The sequence below is a fragment of the Hemicordylus capensis genome, chromosome 3 (genome assembly GCF_027244095.1).
Source record: "Hemicordylus capensis ecotype Gifberg chromosome 3, rHemCap1.1.pri, whole genome shotgun sequence".
NCBI lineage: Eukaryota > Metazoa > Chordata > Lepidosauria > Squamata > Cordylidae > Hemicordylus > Hemicordylus capensis.
In genome coordinates this window covers 282693065-282712985 of record NC_069659.1, presented here as the reverse complement: position 1 = coordinate 282712985, position 19921 = coordinate 282693065, and the positions used below count along the sequence as shown (strand labels likewise).

At 44.2% G+C, this 19921-nt stretch overlaps 1 protein-coding gene across 1 annotated transcript in view; it reads left to right on the top strand.

The window, feature by feature from the left end:
* The window catches only part of TAF5 (TATA-box binding protein associated factor 5), a 28345-nt gene that overhangs the window by 5715 nt on the left and 2709 nt on the right, over positions 1-19921 (top strand). The window contains exons 4-10 of the mRNA XM_053311879.1: positions 7222-7537; positions 9453-9616; positions 10437-10572; positions 14710-14830; positions 15508-15637; positions 17632-17796; positions 18157-18334. Of these exons, the coding sequence (XP_053167854.1) occupies positions 7222-7537; positions 9453-9616; positions 10437-10572; positions 14710-14830; positions 15508-15637; positions 17632-17796; positions 18157-18334 (1210 nt within the window). The remainder of the gene's footprint in view (positions 1-7221; positions 7538-9452; positions 9617-10436; positions 10573-14709; positions 14831-15507; positions 15638-17631; positions 17797-18156; positions 18335-19921) is intronic.

Genomic DNA, 19921 nt, shown 5'->3' with positions numbered 1-19921 from the left:
ATGCTGGAGCCGAGGACATCTCTCATTGGGTTATCTTTTCCCACGTGCTCCCAGGCAGGACTAATGAAATTCTGTTACTAGCCTTAAGAGCCTGGAGCGGATAACCCCGCCCAGTTCTTTTAGGACGAAAGTGCAAGTAGCACAACAATTATGAAATAACTGCCCAATAAAACAGGTAACATATAACATATATATCAATATAGACAATAACAGTGGAAGTATACCAAACCCATATCTCTATATAGGTCGTGCACCAAAACTTCTAGGATTCCCATGGAGTAGGCCAGGACACCACCTGGGAGGGCCGAGATGTCCTTGACTCCAGCATCAAGAAGGAGCCTTCATGGTAAGTGAAGACCAATGCTCCATTCTCTGATGCCTGGAGCTGAGGACATCTCTCATTGGGACGTACCAAAGCCCTGGCCAAATTTCTCTGGGAGGGAGTATCTGTGCCTACTCTGGGGAAAGAACTTGTTGAAGCACCCTGCGACCGAAGGCCGCCTGTGTAGAGGCAAAGACATCGATCTTGTAGTGTTTTGTAAATGTGGAGGGTGCCTTCCAAGTTGCAGCTCTGCATATTTCATATACTGGTGCGTTAATTGAGAAGGCGGCAGACGTGGCAGCTGCTCTGGTCGAATGAGCTAGAATGTGTTCTGGAGCTGAGAGATGTTGGGATTCGTATGCGAGAGAAATACAAGCATGTATCCATCTGGCAAGAGTCTGTGATGAAATGTGCTTTCCCATTGAGGCTGGTAAGAAGCTAACAAAGGGATTCTGATTTCCTAAAACTCTCTGTGCGCTTCAGATACATCTTCAAACATCTGCGGACATCCAACTTATGCCATTCCCACTCTCTTGGTTTGGGACAAAACAATGGCAATATTACATCCTGAGAATGATGATATATTGAAGACACCTTTTGGTCTGAAAAACGGATTTGGAATAAGCCGTACAGCATCCGCCGAGAATATGCATAAATTCTTGTGGGAAGATGGTGCATTCAACTCTGATATTCTTCTTGCAGAAGTAATTGCCACTAAGAAAGCAGTTTTGTAAGATAATACCCTTAATGGTATGGACCTGATTGGTTCAGATGGAGCAGTTTGAAGAGCTTTAAGAACCGTGTGTAGATTCCATGATGGAAAACGGTGGACCACCAAAGGTGTTAAAAGGGTTGCACCCCTAAGGAATCTTTTGATATGAGGATGATTTATCACCCTGGCTCTAGATAGACCTGCTATAACCCCTGCCAAGGAGGCAGCTTGTCTTTTTAGTGTATTTGCTTTAAGACCCTTATCCAACCCGTCTTGGAGGAATGCAAGAAGGTCCTTGACTGATGCCGCACCACGAGGTATGGAATGCCTTGTTGCCCATCGTAGGAAAGTTCTCCACGTGTATTGGTATATACATTTGGTAGAATCTCTGGTGGAAGCTAACGTAGTATTTAAGACACTGCTCGTATAACCAAATCTGCTTAATATTCCCTGCTCAGTCTCCAGGCGGCTAGTTGAAACCAGCCTGGATCGTGGTGCTCGACTGGACCTTGATGGAGAAGGTCTGCTGACACCGGAAGGAGCCATGGTTCCTGAGTGGCCATGTGATACAGTTCTGGGAACCATGGCCTCCTGGGCCAGTAAGATGCCACCAAGATGACTTGTGCCCTGAGTAGTTGGATTCTGTGAAGTAAGCGGGCCAATAGTGGAGTCGGTGGGAATGCATACAGTAGCTCCTGAGGCCATTCCACTGAGGCATCTACTCACTCTGCTTGTGGACAAGGGAACCGGGTGAAGAACCTGGGGAATTGCTTGTTCAATGTTGAAGAGAAGAGGTCGACCATTGGATGGCCAAAACATCATGTTATCTGTAAAAAGAGCCTCCTGTTGAGCGTCCACTCACCCAGTAGAAGTTGTTCCTGACTCAACCAGTCTGCAATGGAGTTGAGATCCCCCTGGACTTGGTGAGCCATGATCGATGCTAGATGAACTTCCGCCCAGGACATTAACAGGGATGCCTCTGTCTGGAGAGAATGTGACCTGGTTCCCCCTTGCCTGTTGATGTGGGCCTTCACGGTAGTGTTGTCTGTCCTGACCATGGCAGTTGACAATCAGAGGTCGGAACGCTAACAGGGCAAGGCGAGTAGCTCGTAATTCCAGCCAATTGATGCTGTGTAATTTCTCCATAGACTAAATGCCCTGAGTAGTTCTGTGTTGGCAATGGGCTCCCCATCCTGTTTTGCTGGCGTCGGTTGTCATTATTGCTCGAGTTGGTTCCAGGAACTCCTTGCCTCGTCTGATGTTGGTATCCCTCAACCACCACTGAAGTGATGACAAAATTTCTTGTGGGACAAAGATGTTGATATTGACCTTGTTGGATATGGGTACTTTAAACTTCAGGAGGAACCATTGTAATGGTCTTAGATGATATCTGGCCTACGGGACCGAATCCAGTGTGGCCACCATTAGACCCAGGAGGCGTGCCAGAGACAACAGTCTGGCCTGGCGGGCCCGCAGAAATTCTATGAGCTCCTGCTTTAACGTCTGTACCCACTCTTCTGGTAAGAAGAGTCTGTCCTTGTAGGTAGGTATCAATACGCCGAGATGCTGAATCTTGTGAGAGGGTAGAAGATGGCTCTTCTCCTTGTTTATGAGGAATCCGTGTTGCTCTAGTGTATAGAGTGTTAGTTGAAGATCTCTTGCCGCTGACAGCTCAGACGGAAAACTTAAAAGAAGATCGTCCAAGTAACAAAAAATGCGTACTCCCTGTAGTCTTAGGTGCGCAATCACGGGTGCGAGGACTTTGGTAAAAATTCTTGGGGCTGAGGACAGACCGAATGGAAGGGCCCTGTATTGGTAATGTACTCTGCAGTATTTGAAGCAGAGAAGATGGTGACTTGATGTGTAAATAGGCCTCCCTTAGATCTATGGAAGCTAATAGGTCTAGATGTTGTAGACTTTCTGTTATCGTGTGGAGAGATTCCATGCGAAACCTGCACTTTGGAACCCACCGGTTCAGAAATTTCAAATCCAATACAGCCCTGAGAGACTTGTCCTTTTTGGGGACGGTAAAAATTATTGAATATATGCCCTGTCCCTGTTGGTGGATAGGAACAAGCTCTATTGCACCTATAACTAACAGGTGCTGTATAGCGTCTAGCAGGCCTAAATGCTTGACAAGCCAACGTGATTTTGGAGTTGGTAAAAATGTTGGGGGGAGCTGTTTTTAGCTCTATCTTGTAGCCCGTCTCTACTGTTGATAGTACCCACAAATCCGTTGTTGTTTTCTGCCATTCTTGAAAGAAGGTTGACAGACCCCCCGCCCAGACCCCCCCAATGAGGAGTCATTGCTGCTTTTGAGTTTTGGGCTGGTTGTTAAAGGCCTGTCTGCCGTGATTGTAGGCCCTACCACCTCTTTGTCTGTTCCACTGAGGATGTTGGTATCTGGAATCTCTGTCCCTCCCTTGAAAGGAGAGGTGAACATTCCTAAAGGACTGGTACTGAAATCGAAAAGATCTAGGAGGAGGACGTTCTTGTCTGTGTGGTGCTGGAGGAAGAGGCATGGTCTTACGTTTCTCTTTAGAGTTTACCAATACCTCCTTTAGGGCTTCCTCCCCAAATAACTTCATCCCGTCGTTCAGAACAGCAGCCAAGTGTGACCATGAAGTAGCGTCTACTGGCCAATGTTTCAGCCATAAGTTATGGCGTCCGACAACCATAGCTGCAGAAGCCCTGGAAGAGTATCTTATAGCGTCCAGGGTTGCATCTGATACAAAGGCCTGTGCCTTCTGAATTTTATAAGCTGGTGTCTTAGGCTAAAAATGTCAGCAGGGTGATCTTGTATTAGGTCATCTAACCAAACCACAGATGCCCTGGATAGGATGGATGCAGCAGCCGACGCTCTTATAGACAAAGCTGAGGCCTCATTAGCCCTTTTAAAAGAAGCCTCAGGGTTTTTAAAATCATTTTGGTCCTTTAAAGCGGACTCCCCATCCCTAGGTAACAAAGTCCCATTTAATAGGGCTATCACGGGGGCATCTGCCAGAGGCACCTTGAACATGTCCATGGTCTCCTGTTGAAAGGCATAATATTTGTTGGCTACTGCCACAGATTTACGATTGGGCGTAGGAAGTAGCTATTCTTCCTTAACCATATCAGCCAGTAACTCTGGTAGTAGAAAAAGAAGTTCTTTGCCCTTAGGCTTAGGAAAAACCAGAGATCCCTTAGTAGGGGGAGCAGACTCTGGATTACTAGGAGACTGGAGGTCTAGAGCATTAATGGCTTTAGATACTAGGGGGCTAAAATCCTCCTGTGAAAATAAGCATTGAGATAGGGTGGATGCAGGGTTATCCTGATCATCCGACCACTCTCCTCCTTCCTTGTCCAGAGGATCTAAAGGTAAATTTCCCGGTATTGGTACTGAAATAGGATTTGGTGTAGGGATGGGAATAGGTACTGCAGGAGATATAGGCAGTACAGGAGCCAGTGGTTCATTTGGAAGGAGAAGTGGTAGAGGATTATTGGGTGTAATGTCAGGGCATTCCTGCCCAGACCCCTCTGATGAGCGTCCACCTCCTCCTAAATCCACCAATTCAACTGGTTCTTGTGGATGGGGGCTGATAAGGCCATCCACATCAGTATGATTCCTCTTATGCCTAGCCTTCTTGGATGGGTGAGAGGTAGATTCCTCAGAAGAGGAGGGAGATATGGGATGATCCCTGCTCCTTCTCTTAGATCTTTTCCCCTTTTTTACAACCTGCTTCAAAGACATAGCCAAGGTCTGTTTAATCTAATCCTGCCAGGTAGGGGGCATAACCAAGGGCAGGGAAATATGTTGTAATCCTTGGTCATTTTGCAATTCTTGGGCCACTGAAGGGTTAATTGAGGAAGGTCCCTGACTAGCCACGACAAGGAGGGAACTCACTGGTCCTATGCTGCTCTGTCCCAAAGAAGACTCCAGCCTTCTGGGTGTGGATCCGGCTCCCTGGCAGTCAGTGGAAGAAGCGCAGCTTTGGTTACCAGCGGTTCCCAGGCTTCCCACCCTGCCAGGGTTTCCCGCTGAAAAAATTGCGCCGCTGCTCGCAGAACCGCTAGATGTCTCAGCGGCTGCAATGGTGCTTCTTTTCTCATGCAGACTCGGGATAGGTGGGAGCGAGACCGAGGTCTGGTCCACGCTATCTGGCTGCAAATCGCCCCTGGTCTTCGCGGAGCTCCTCGTCATGCGAGCTATTAAAGAAGGACCGGGCACAGCGCCCTTGCCTGTAGGGATCAGGGGTCCCGAACTGGAAGGACCCGGTGCGGCATCCTTATCCACAGTGAGCAAGGGACCCGATCCGGCGTCTACTGCATAGGTAGCTTCATCTAGCAGCGCGACCATTAAGGGCGTGTCCGCTAATGGTGGCGAGGGCGATCCTGGCATTCTAGTAGCGAACGGGAAGCCTGATGTCTTTCTCCCCGTGGAGACTAAAATACGTCTAATAGCCTGTCGTCTCTCCATAGGAAATAGACATTAAAATTAAAAGGGGTATAAAGAGAGTAAGACGAGGTACAGACAGATGGAGGAGGTGGGTTTTTTTTGTTTTTTTGAAAGACTTTACAGAAAGGTAGGAAAAAACGAATTGAAGATAGCATATGAGAAGATAGCAGTAAGAAATCAAGAACAGAATAACAAACAACAATGTAAGAGCAATACGAACAATCTCTGTCTAGGAGTGCAAGAAGGACTAAAAGAACTGGGAGGGGTTATCCGTTACAGGCTCTTAAGGCTAGTAACAGAATTTCATTAATCCTGCCTGGGAGCATGTGGGAAAGGATAACCCAATGAGAGATGTCCTCGGCTCCAGGCATCGGAGAATAATCCTTTCCCAAAAGTATGGGCAGATGGCTATATATGTGTTCTTTTGGCAGATGTGATGATGATGCTATTTAGCATACAACTAAGACACTCCCAGTCCTAACACAATTAAGACTTCATGTACTATACTTTAAGTATGTATTAATAGTCTTTCGGACAAACAATTTTATTTGCGTAGAAACTAATTGGTTTTCTCTACGGTTTTGTATGTCTAAAAGATAACAGATCTTGTCTTGAGGTGGTTGCTCCGTGTCATGATTAGATTGGTTAGATTCCGTTAATATTTGCTCTATATAATTTTTCTCTACTTCTGAAACATTATTACCTGGCCTGAACTATTGAGTAACTTTGTTATTTTCATTTCAGCAGTGAACTACTGAAACTCTAGCTTGTCTCCTACTATGGGGAAATTAGGAACACACACTAGGGATGTGCATGGAGCCGGGCAGGGGAGGTTCAAAGGCAGGGGTGGTGGGGCCGTTTTAAGTGTGGGAGAAGGTGAACTTACCCCTCCCACTGTTCTTCCCTCACCGGCGCTCCTTTTTCAGTAAGTTCATGGGGTGGCAGCGTACCACCCTGCTGCCCCATTTGCCCCCGTTTACCGGATGTACCCGGAAGTATTGGGTGCAGGGACGCACATGATGGGCACATGGCAGGAGCGGCACGCACGTCCATAGGTGCGCCTGATACCTCCGGGTATATCTGGTAAATGGGGCAGCAGGGAGGTACGCTACTGCCTCATGGACTTACTGAAAAAGGAACGCTGGCGGGAGGGATAAGTTCACCCTCCCCCGCACTTAAAATGGCACCACCCACCTTCGAAACGGCAGAACCACCCACCTTTCGAACCGGTTTGGAGGCCGATAAAGGGCCTCTGAACCAGTTCTGTGCACATCCCTAACACACACCAGGTTCCCAATAGGGTTTTTAGGGGAGGCAGAGGGAGAAATGCCCAAATACTCTCCTCCCAAGGCTGGAAAAGCTTAGGTGTGTCTGATAATATGAGTTCCTAAGATGTTATGTGGGTTGCTTTGGGATCTATTTGACAAAAGGCAGCCTAAAACAAATTTTTAGCGACTGGAAACCTTATCCAGTCCTGCCCAGCATGGTTTTGCCAAAGGCTGCTGCTAGTGAAGGGGCCCTAGTTTTGTGCATTTCTGTGCCTTTAGGATGGTGGATTTCACCTGTAGTGAGTGCTGATATTAAATTGCCTTATTAAAATGGTCTTATTAATAAATTGACTTATTAAATATAAGTCAGGTGCTGTATTAAACTGCCACTTTTTCAAGACGTTCTGCTAGGGAATACGCAGTTTGGCTTGTTTAGGAAATTGTAACCCTAGCTGCCTTCTGTGTTTCTTTAACCTTCTTCTAGGTTTCATGGGGATCAGGAGTGTTATTACCAAGATGACTTGCGCATACTATCAAGCTTAACCAAAAAAGAACACATGAGAGGGAATGAAACAATGCTGGATTTCCGAACGAGCAAGTTTGTGCTGCGCATATCCCGTGACTCTTACCAGCTCTTGAAGAGACACCTTCAGGAGAAACAGAACAATCAAATCTGGAATATTGTTCAAGAGCACCTTTACATTGATATCTTTGATGGAATGCCTCGCAGTAAACAACAGATTGATGCTATGGTTGGAAGTTTAGCAGGGGAGGCAAAACGGGAGGCTAATAAAGCAAAGGTAGGAGGCTGATATTATTACACGAATAATATTGTGTAGTAATGTTTTATATATACACACACACACACACACACACACACACCGTGTTTCCCCGAAAATAAGACAGTGTCTTATATTAATTTCAGGCCCAAAAAATGCACTAGGGCTTATTTTCGGGTAGGTCTTATTTTGCACACACCTCCCCCGCCACGGCAGGCAAGCACAGAACAACTTACTCCGAGGTAGTGCCCCAAGTTTCAACCCCATCTCCTGCCGTTCTCGATCCCTGCGGCCAGCGCGCGGCCGCGAACCCCTGCCTCCCGCCTAGGTCTTATAGGTCTTATTTTCGGGGGAGGGCTTATATTAGCGGCACATCAGAAATTACTGCTAGGTCTTACTTTTGGGGTAACACGGTGTGTGTGTGTATATATATATATATATATATATATATATATATATATATATATATATATATGAACAGTTTTAAAGATGTACAGACCAGAGGCACTTTTATCAGAGCTGCAGCCCAATGGGAGTTCTTGGATTTTATGTCCTACAACTGGATAGCATTTTGCTTCAGGATAGAGAGGAATTTAGCTAAACACCCTTTGGCAGGTAAAGATGAATTTAGTTCAAGTAGAGAGGTTATTTTGTTTAATGGATGGATTGAATTAAAGATGGCTGATGTAGTAGTAATTTACAAAGCCCATTTCTTTGGGGGTGAGTATGCAGGAGAGAATCCTGAACATGGCACTGGTTTGGTTTGAATGACTATTATTCATTGTTTTGTGATTTCTGTCTTAAGAATTACATTTGTAAAGAATTACATTTGAAATAAGAATTTAAAATTCTTAACATATAGCATTAATTAAAATATTAACTATTTAGTTTAAAGTTGGTTATGGCTAGTTAAGTCATTGTTGCTTATAATCAGAGATTCAAAGAATATCACCTCAAAGTGTATTCATAAGTGCTAGGACCTCCATAATTTGTTCTGTTCTGACTGCAGTTTCTTGTGCTAGATTAGATGCTGCTTCAGAGGGGTTCCCTACTTTTCAGAGTAGCTTTTTGGGTTACACAAGAAAAGGGGGCCTCAGAAAGACCTGTTGTAGGTGCAGAAGCTCCCTGCTTGGTCCTCTGGATCCAATCTTTGGGCCACAAACAAGAATAGTGTCTTATATCTGGGCTAGAATCCAGATACGTCCCTTTAGGTGGTTTGAGCACTTTGCAGTGTTGCACAATCATTAGTAGACACCCTTCTTTGCACAATACATTTCACAAGACACTGGGCACTTTGCAGCTTGTTGTGCAAGGGATGTGCAGTGTGTCAACATCTTCCACTAGCACAGTAACTAGTCTGAGACAGATACTGTTTTCTTTGCATAACATCATTGTGCTGCATCCTTACACTAGTGCAACAGCATTATGCTAGCTTAACACTGGTCTGGATGCAGGCTAGACTGTTTAACTTTGCAGACCTAACAGATAACTCTAGACTTGTGTTATTGAATAGCAGCATTGCACAGCAACCATTTTTGAGACTTGGGGGAGCTGCAAAATACATTTGTGATATGATATGAAGTGGGCAAGTGTGCTGTTTAAATGTTTAAAAGTCAAGAGTACCACTAAGCATGTGTGAGCTACCCCTAATAAAGTATCTCTGGATTGTGTGACCTTGGCATTAGAGATGGCCATGCAGGTGTTAGTGTGATCTGCTTTTGTTCAATATATGATGCAGATTGCATATGGAGATTTTAGTCTCTGACACACATAATTTAACTGCTGTAGATAGAAATGTATAATGCCATTAAAAGATTTAGTGATTCAATATGCACAATTTATTTTTTAAATTTTAGCAACTCATTTATACAATAACATGTATTAGTTCACCAATTCTTTGTTTCACTAAACACGTGCTTTTTCCTTTTGGTTGCAGGTGTTTTTTGGCTTACTAAAAGAACCAGAAATTGAATTGCCTTTGGATGATGAAGATGAAGAGGGCGAGAATGAAGAAGGCAAGCCAAAAAAGAAAAAGTCTAAAAAAGACAGCATGGGGTCGAAAAGTAAAAAGCAGGATCCAAATGCCCCTCCTCAAAATAGGTAACTTTGAAGCTAGAGAAGGTCCCGTTATTCTTCCATCCTGGCTCTTGGGCCTAGTTCTGAGTTTGTACCGTGTCAGACTACAAGTGGCAGCTTAGGCGATTGAATTACTCCTCCATATGAAAAATTCCCTCCACACAGAACACTAAAGGTCATGGATCCCAGCCTTCGTCCTGCCATCTATTTTTCTATGTAGAGAGGATTTGTTGGTGTTGAAGGGCATCCAATCAAGTGAGCCTCTTTCTTTAATCTGAACTGGTACAGCCCCAAAATGGGATTACCACTTCAGAGAGGCCGTGTTTCAGTCTGCTGCATTTCTCCCTTAGGATTGTAATTTCTTCAGTTAAGATGGAAATGTTTCTTAAAGTTTGGAAGGTCTATTTCTATTAGAGGATGGGCTGCACAGAGGAGTAAGTTTTATCCCACAGAGGAAATGCTTTCTTTATTTCTGTGAAGATTATGATGTTCTTAAAAAGAACTTTCCCCCATTTTTTAAAATTGGGTGTACTGATGATGATCCCGTCTTTGTAGTATTTGAGTTAACGTTCCCCAGGATGCTTGTACTAGGCTAGCACAATCCTATTCATTGTAATGGTCTTTCATGTGACAGTTCTAGGATTGAGTTGTTGCTTTGAATTTAGTGATCATTGCCCTAGACATTTTGTAACTTGTGTATAGAAATATCTTGATCCCTTCCCTCCCCACCCCCAATACTGACATTCAGATTTTGTCTTTTTGTATCACTGTTCCAAATATCACATGTAAGTCCATAGACTAAACACATTCTTGTTTTGATTGAAGTGTGTTCTTCTCGATACAGAATTCCTCTTCCTGAGCTAAAGGACTCTGACAAGTTGGATAAAATAATGAATATGAAGGAAGCCACTAAGCGTGTGCGTCTTGGTCCAGACTGCTTGCCTTCCATTTGTTTTTATACTTTCCTTAATGCTTACCAGGTTAGTGTGTGGGACTGGGCAGTGGCCCAGATCACAAAATAGCTATGTATTAAAAATGAGATTGCCATCTGTCATGATGTCCAAAGGGAGAATGCAAACCCTGTGATATCTGGTATGCATATTTGAAGCCAAGTTATTTAACAAAATTCATAATACTTGAAGATACGCTACACTATTACTGTATTTACCTGAATCCAACACTAGGTTTTTTCCAAGTTCTTTCATGTTTGAAATCAAGGGGGTCATCCTTTTGGAAGAGGGAATAAAAGTATAACCTGTATTATTCAGAGTCGTCTTGTGTTCGGGTAAATACAGTATTATTAAGCACACACACACGGCCCACAGTCCTGGCACCCGTGGTTTCATGTGTCCACAGTTGGGTCATAAGGACCCAGTTTCTTTGTGGGGCGAAAATAGGGTTATTTTCACCTACCTGCAGTTCTTGAATGGCCAGAAATTACTTCTGACGTCATTTCTGCTGTCATTTTGTAGTGCTGAACCATTTTGTGGCTCTTTCTTGCCAAAAGAAACACAAACACCCCTAAAAAGGGAACAAGAGTCGGAGGATTTGGAGGGCATTGCTGAAGAGCAAGATACTGTGCTTATTTCTGCTCCACCCTGCTTTTTCTTGTGATTCTCAGCGCAATTCAGTGTGCTTGGGAACGTAACCCCCCACCACACACACACACCATAAGGTTAAGGTTTCTTTATTAGCAATTTTGTTATCCGCAGATATTGGCAGAAACAGAATCCCCACGAATAATGAGAGCGCTGTGTGCGTGCGTGCGTGCTTTCGACAAAACGTGCACTATTGCCGATGCTAATCTTTCAGCAATTTCTTGAATATCTGTTAAAAGGAGGGTTGCTGCAAAGAAATATCCGAGTCAATGGGGGCTCCTCAGAAGAGGCAAAGTGGGCACAGCCCCTCCAAAGATCTCCGCCTGCAGCCACCATTTCACTTACCTCACTATAAGTTTCAGGCGCCATTTGAATTAAGTAACATATGCATCTTCTCTGCCTCTCAAGACTGCTCCAGGGCCTGCAGTTAATGTCGCTGTGGTGGATCCAGGTTCTGTGCCCTCAGTGGACAACATTAACATAAGAATTCCCTCCCCAATATTAATATTAAAGAGCCTCTTAGCCAGTAGTCAGCTTTCTGTTTGTTGTCAAAAGGTGGGCTATTCCTCCAAGAGCACAAGGAAAGGCTCAGCTATGATTGATTTACCTGACCACCAATCAGGAGTGCCTGGAGGCAGGCACAGTTTTTGAATGGGGCTGGAAGGAATCAGGAAGCCCCATTTTCATTAGAAAGACCATGTTGCATTGGTGTTCCCTCCTGTGCTGTTCTGTTTGAAAACGTGATTGAGTTGCTGAGAGCTCTGAGGTACAGATTCATCCACCCAAGCAACCTTCCCTTCAGTAAGCAAATGTTTTATGATGATTGATCTTAATTTTTCAAATGATGCTTTTTAATTTTGTGCTAAACAGAAGTAGGTGGGAGGGGTTCAAGACAGAGGATTCCCAAGAGCCCTGGTCTAGAAGAGTTTGTTTGGTTTTTAATTAGTTCTTCTAGTAGGTGTGTGTTCTTTTTTTAAAGACTGTGGCCTTAAAAAAAACAAAAACCCTTAAACATGAATTTCACCCGTCTCACGAACCAGCAAGACAGGTGCTGCAGTCACCTGCTGCTGCTGGACAATGCTGCCTGGCAGCTGGGGTCTGTGCAAGCTGCGGGTGCTGCTGCAACTGCTTCTCTCTGCCTGTAAACATCTCATGTGGCATGACAGGCTCAGGTTCCCATTACAGGCCGTGAGGGAGGTGGAGACATGACGCTTAGGAAGGAGTACATATGGCATGCTCAAGCCCTTGCCTGCCTGTGGTCAGTTCAGCAGGCCCCCAGCCTACAGGAAAGAGAGAACATCCTAGACTGGCTTGGGGCCCTTTTGGAGCCGCAGGATGGGTGGAAGGGTGGAGGCTGGCCAGCAGGCCAAGGCAGAGGCAGCTTGCAAAGAGTGCAGAATGCTCACTTGGTTGGCCTGTTGCCTTGGTGCGGCCAGCACAGGAGGGCAGAGGCAGAGACAAAGGAGCACAGGCAGAGTGCTCACTCAGTCCATGCACTCTGCTCTGACTTGCCTCCATGTGGTGGGTTTGGTGAACCTCCAGCCAGCAGGAGAGAAACCATCCAGGGCAGGCTTGGGCCAGTGCCGCAGGACAGGACAGGTGGGATGGAGGCTGGTGGGCCAAAACGAGGTGATTTGCAAAAAGAAAACTCTGCTGCTGCCGGACTTACTAGGGGGCTGGTTCTTCTTTTCACTTGTTTCTCTCCCTTTTCCTCCTTCCTTCCACTTCTCTCTCTCCACTTCCTTCCACTTGTCTTTTTCTCCTGCTTTCATTTTCGTCCTTCACTCTCTCCTTCTACTCATCCATCTTTCTCTTTTTTGCTCCCTCCCTCCTCTTTCTTTTATTTTCTCTCTCTCCCGCCTTTTACTTGCCCATCTGTCTCTCCTCTTCCTTCCTTCCATAGCTGCAAGGAATAGTTATGGACACCCTAGAATAATTCTGTGGCTTACTAATAATTTAGTTGCTCTGCTACAAATAATGTAGCTGCTTCTTTCTTTTAAAAAATAAAACTTGTATACTGGGGTCCAGAGACACTGCAAAAACCTAGCTGCACCACTGGGGCTGAGTGGCTGGTGAGAGGCAATCAAGGAGTGGCGCTCAAAGGCACAGAATAAGAAGAGGAGTGATGTGGACCCACAGCCTTGCTTGTGCTTCTCCTTTTCTCATGGGGTGTTGTCTCCTCTTGTTCCTTTAACAGTAGTTTAGAGGAGATGGTGTGCATGTTGGATAAATCTGCATTTCTGGTTTTTTGTCATATGCACATAATCAGGCAAGCAGAGCCTGTTGATGAGCTACTTATTTATTACATTTCTATCCCACTCTCCATCCAAGGAGCCCTGAGTGATCTGCATTGCTTTTAAAAAAATGTTTATCCTCGCAACAGCCATGAGGTAGGTTAGACTGAGATAAGTGACTGTCCCTCTGTTACCCAGTGAGTTTCAGGGCTGAATGGGGATTTGAACTTGGGTTTCCCTACTCCAAAACTCTACAACAATATCTTAACTGTTTTAAATTAAATGTTGACTACTTTGATTATCATTTTCCTTGTGCTGCTTGCTGACCCCATGGCAAACCATAACATGTTAAAGGCATCACTTAAATGTTTTTCCTTGGTGGTTTCTAAGGAACTCATGGTATTATGTGGCTCCGCCTCCTACAATGTTCTCATTCAGACGCGGATGTCATATGTGGCTTATTGTTTTCATGTTGTTCCTCATGTCCTACATTACACTAAATCTAGTGTTTGCAGGCTTCTTTTTGCTTATGGCAGTCGTTCTCAAGCTTGGTCCCCAGATGTTGGACTACAACTCCCATCATCCCAATGTGTTTTTCCTGGAGGAGGAAGGGGAGAAAGCAAAAATTAGTTGGCTTTGCTAGTTATTACTAATGCAGCTGCCTAGTCCTGGCTCCAACGTCACCCACAGCTGGCTCCACCTCTTTTTACCTCTGGCCCCGTCCTTCACCTGCCCTAGCGCCTACCCAGTCCCAAAGGCCGGCAGCTGCCACTGGTCTGAATTTATGGAAGGTGAAAATCTATAGTGTAAATTATGACAGGAAGACGATAGGTTGTAATCCTTAACTTACTTTTTAAATAAGTGGTACTGAAATTCTGCTAAAATGAATATATTGCCACACAATCATGGGTGGGGATCAGGTTGGCCAGTAAATTTGTTACAGTGGTCACACTTAGTGTGTGTACTATAATTTAGAAAAACCTCTGGTGAGCATTTGTCATGTAGGACAATGCCCTGGTTTGCACATTACTTAGCGCAATTAACATGGTAAAGTAGTAGCATGCAGTCTTCCTTCTGCCACACATATGATAAACTAAGTTCTGTTTCTGCCCAAGCTTAGCACTTTCTTTATAAAAAGGAATCTCTAATGTGAATGGGTTATGTGGCAATTTTCACCTCTTATACAAAATTAGTTATGGGTGGTTAATTCTAGCATAGGACTGTTCTGCTTAAACATTTTTTTTAAAAAAATGTAATTTGTTAAAACTGTCTCTTGCACATACAGGGCCTCACAGCAGTGGATGTTACAGACGACTCTAGCATGATTGTAGGAGGCTTTGCTGACTCTACAGTCAGAGTATGGTCTGTGACACCCAAAAGGTTGCGCAGTGTAAAATCAGCAGCAGGTAATAAGAGTATGCTATAATAATTATTATAATTACATTAATTGTTGTGAGAGCCTTATCTGAAGAAATGTTGCTCAGGTCAAATATTTCTATTGGAATAGCAATTCTTTAATATTTTGACATCATCTTTAATAGTCTTCTCTTCCATATTTATATAACTCCTGAGAATACTTGGTACGCTGTAGGGCCCCATTCATAACTTTACAAACTTTGTGTGTATATGTATTGGTATGTCTGTATATAGAATTTTACACACAGACACACCAGTAAAACTTAAATGAGGCACTATATTCTACTTAGGGAAGACCACCATTCTTAGGCAACATGACTGTTCTTGAAAACTCGTATTTAGAGTACTGCATTCAATTTTGGTCATTCATTATTGAGAAAGGATGAATTAAAAATGGAAGAGTGCAGAGAAGAGACATTCAAATGGTTGCAGGAACAGAGCATGATATAAGACTGAAAGTGACTGAGACCATCAGCATAACAAATAGGAGGCTGATAAGACTCTAGCATAAGCACCCCTGACTTCAGTGAGAGGCTGTACTAATGAAATAACTAATGGCTTTCAGGAAATTCTGATTTAGGTAAAGGAATTATTTTTAAAGTACTCACACTTTTGCAGCTACTACTAGAAATCAATGTAAATGTGATTTTTAAACTTTTTTTTTCAGATCTCAGTGTCATAGATAAAGAATCGGATGATGTTTTAGAAAGGATCATGGATGAGAAAACAGCAAGTGAGTTGAAGATTTTATATGGTCACAGTGGACCTGTCTATGGTACCAGCTTCAGCCCCGATAGGTAAAAATAACAGTTCTTTTGAACACTCTAATTTAATAGTATTCTTCAAACAGAACATTTTTAATGTTATAAAAGATATCTTTTCAGAGTTTTTTATATACAGTTTGTGGACAGATTGCCAGATGGAACTTGATCCTGTGGACTATATTTATGCTGAGCATCATGGGTTTAGGTGCTTAAAATTGTTACTGATAGCTTAACTGAAAAACTTGTCCTACAGGTTGGCTTTTTCCGGTATAAAAATGTACAGGTGAAAACAAGACTGCAGCATTGATTGACTAGAAGTGCAACATGAGCAATATGTTAAACCAGTAACTAGCTTACTTGGTTGCAGAGGTTCTGTTCATGGACTTCTGCACCCAAGGGCCTGTTCCATTCACACCCTGGGAAATAATACTTGGGGGGCACATGCAGGGCAGAGACCTATGAACATGGTATAAATAAGTATTCTATATGCCACACTACATAACTGGTTAAAAATCTATGTATGCAAATATAAACAGGGAATAAAAACATCGAAGACACAAGATGAAGAGGAAGACAATTTTCTTAACCATTTAGTAAACTTTTGCTACACTGTGGTGTACACTTACACATAATTTTACTACACTTAGAATTCTGAAAATTTGGGGTATATTTTTAAAATACTGTAGATTCTTTAAAAGTACTTGTCAGACCTCAGCAAAGCATTGACTGATTAGCATAGTGATGAACAGGAAATCCTCAGTTCACATCTCATCTCAGATAGGAACTTGCTAGGTGGCTTTAGGCTAGCCACTATTTTTTTATCCTCAGCTTCTCACCTGCAAAATGGGGGTAATTATGGCCTACATTGCAGGGCTCTTTCCCTGCAGCATTAGCATCATCATCCTATATAATAAAAGGCTAAGTGAGTGGCCGTGGCTTTGGAACGTTGGGGATCTGCGTCCCTGCCTCCCTGGGCTGTTCTGGGCCTGCGCGAAGCGCAGGCCCAGAAGAGCCCAAGGGACACAGGACCTCAGACACCAGTGTCCCACAGCCACGGGCGGCCATTAGCCGGTGTGTGGCGGCGGGGGAAAGTGGCCGAGGCGGCGGCGGAGCCGCCGCCTCAGCCATGAGCTGCGGCACGGCGAGAGGAGGCCGAGGCAACCAGAAGCGGCCGCCCTGAAAAAGGCGAGGGCAATGGCGGCGGGGGAAGACCGAGACGGGGGACAGGGAAGCTGGGCGAGGTGGCGGCAAAGCCGCCAACGAGGCCCCCGCCCGCTCACAGCCGTCGCCCCCGCCTGCTCACCCGCCCTCCCAGCTGCCCAAAATCACCTTCCCCGCTCCCCCCCAAAAAAGATTAAGGGCCAAAATGGCCCATGAGAAGGTCGCCGCCCCCGCCTATCGCCCTCCCAGCTGTTGAAGACCACCTTACCCGCTCCAGCCCGAGGGAAAAGAGAGGAGCTCACGAGCAGAGCTCCTCTCTGTGCTAAGTCACTGCTCAAACTGCCGCTATGGATGCAAAGGACGCCTATTGCGTCCATTGCGACAGTATAGGCAGCAGCTTAACACAGAGAATAGCTCTGTTTCCGAGTTCCTCTCTTCTCCTTCGGGCTGGAGCGGATAAGGTGGGCTCCGGCAGCTGGGTGCGCGGGAGGGCGATAGGCGGGGGCGGCCACCTTCTCATGGGCCATTTTGGCCGTTATTCATCCACACCCCCCCAAAAAAAGTAAAAGCAAAATAAGGAAGAACAAAAACAGAGACAACAACAAAACAAAAAACAAAAAGAGAGAGGGGACAAGGGGGGGGGGGAAGAGACAGAAAGAGAGAGAGAGAGACAGAAAAGACGGGATAGAAAGCTAGCGCCCGTTATCATAACGGGCTTAAAAATACTAGTACAGATATAATGTATGTATGGATTTTAACATTTGAAATGCACTATATAGACACTATTGCAAACACTACTGAAATATAACTTTGGTGTTGAGATTTCTTACTTTCATATGACATTTCAGTTCATTTTGTTTTGACAGGAACTACTTGCTGTCAGCTTCAGAGGATGGCACTATCAGACTGTGGAGTCTCTTAACCTTTTCTTGTCTGGTAGGGTACAAAGGACACAACTATCCTGTATGGGACACACAATTCTCTCCTTATGGATATTACTTTGTATCTGGTGGTCATGACAGAGTGGCTCGGTAAGAATCAACATGAGGTTTTCATCTAGATATAAACCTAAAACTCTTTGTGTTAGTTATTGCTATTGCCTCATATGTTAAGTTATATAACATTGGCTAAAAATGTGTGCCTATTCCTAGTGTACTTTTTCTTTAATAGAAAGTTAATGGAAAATAATCTGGTCTGTCTGTGAAAATGTTGAAACTCCATCTAGCTCCATTCCCAAAACAGTCTCTATTGGGGCAGTATAGAAATCGAATAAATAAAAAAATAATAATTAGTTTAGAGACACTTTTGAAGCATTGCCTCCTATAGTCTTAACTACAAGCAGGCATGCTGTGTCTTTCTTATTAATTAAATGTTCTTTGTACTGGTTTAAGCTTATGGGCTACAGATCACTACCAGCCTTTGCGGATCTTTGCCGGCCATCTTGCAGATGTCACATCTACGCGTTTTCATCCAAACTCCAACTACATTGCTACAGGCTCGGCAGATAGGACTGTGCGGCTGTGGGATGTTCTGAATGGAAACTGTGTAAGAATCTTCACGGGACATAAGGTAAATGAATGTCAACTTCACACTGAAACGACTTTATTTTCCCAACAGAAAACACACACCCTGATCCCTGCAAGTATCTAAGCCCCCCAATAATCTTTGAAGTCAGGAGTAGCTAACTGGTGGCCCACAGATCACATCTAGTGTCAACCTTGACACGATTGCCTTCAAGCTTCACTTGTAGGCTTCCCAGAAAGGCAGGGAGACTCATTCCCAGCCAGGCTGGGAAGCCAGCGCTGGCTAAGCTTCTCGAAAACTGAGCCAAGCCGCACCCAGCTGTGCTGTGAATGCAACACTGTCTGGAATTTCCTCGCCAATGGGGTGCACAGCCCCGTTTGAGAGCAAAACCACTCCCCCTGCATCTGATGTCAGGTGCAGGGGGGCGTGGCTGGGGCACGAGTCACAGCCCCTGAGCATGGCAGCCCGGCTTCTTTGAACCCATTTGTGCAGTGGTGGCTCTGCTCTTGGGTGATCTCATTTCATAGAGGGAAGCCTGCAAAGTAAGCAGTATGCAAGTGCCTGGCCCCAATTCTAACACTGTGGGTTTGAACTCCTGCTGTCAAATTTGAGTCCATTAAGGGAAGTTTGACACTGCTACAAAATTGCTGGGAGAAATGAGCGATAATGACATGGTCTGGGGCTGTCCTGCTCCTAAGCAAGCTGACCAGTGAGTATTGGGCCACCCAGTCTCAAGAAGTGTGGCTACATTTACTTTAAGTTGAAAGCTACCAACATGGACATTTTTGGAGCAACTATATAGTAGGTTTCAAGCCTAAAGTTTCATGTTAACCACTTTTAAGATAGTCAGTGGATGGTTCAGACATAATGCTAAACCATGGTTTATTACTAGCATGAGCCTCTGCCTGATACTTTAAGGAGCTTCATAACCGTGTAGCTTCTGTTTGTGGTTTAGAACAAACTGCAGTTTTTTTGCTGTATCTGAACCTTGAAATTGTAATTTGTTCCAGCCACAGTTTATCAAACTAGTGTCAGGTTATCCTAGTAATACTTAACATGGTTTAACAATATGTCTGAAATCTCACTGAAGGTGTAAGATAATTGAACAACTAGGAACTTAAGCCAGGATTCCCCCCTCCCCCGGTGTAACTCTGTGAATCCAATTCCTTTGGACTTGTCTCAGCCATCCAGGTCCATAGCACATCACATTCTAAAACTGAGGGGACTCTGAAATATGTTTGATACGGCATGAGAGTTTTGTTCAAGAAAAATGTAAAATAAAATTCCACTTGTCACAGCTAATATCCTACTTTCTGTCCAGTAGAGGATGGTACATCTAAAAGTGTTTAGTATATAGTACATCTACTACTGGACAGTGCTGAAAATGGGCTACTGATATGAATCAAAGATCTTCAAGATCTTTCAAATGTGGTTTTTTCATAAATGATGGTATAAGGACAAAGCAACTTTAAGGGAATAGGTTTGCAAGTTGTCTAGCATTGGATATTGACCATTGCCTTGAGTTGTATATACTTTAGTAACATTTAAAAACATTTAAACTGGTTCACAGTTACTTACAGTAAGTAGCTATATATGAGCATTTAAAAACTATTATTTCCTCCGACAGTAACT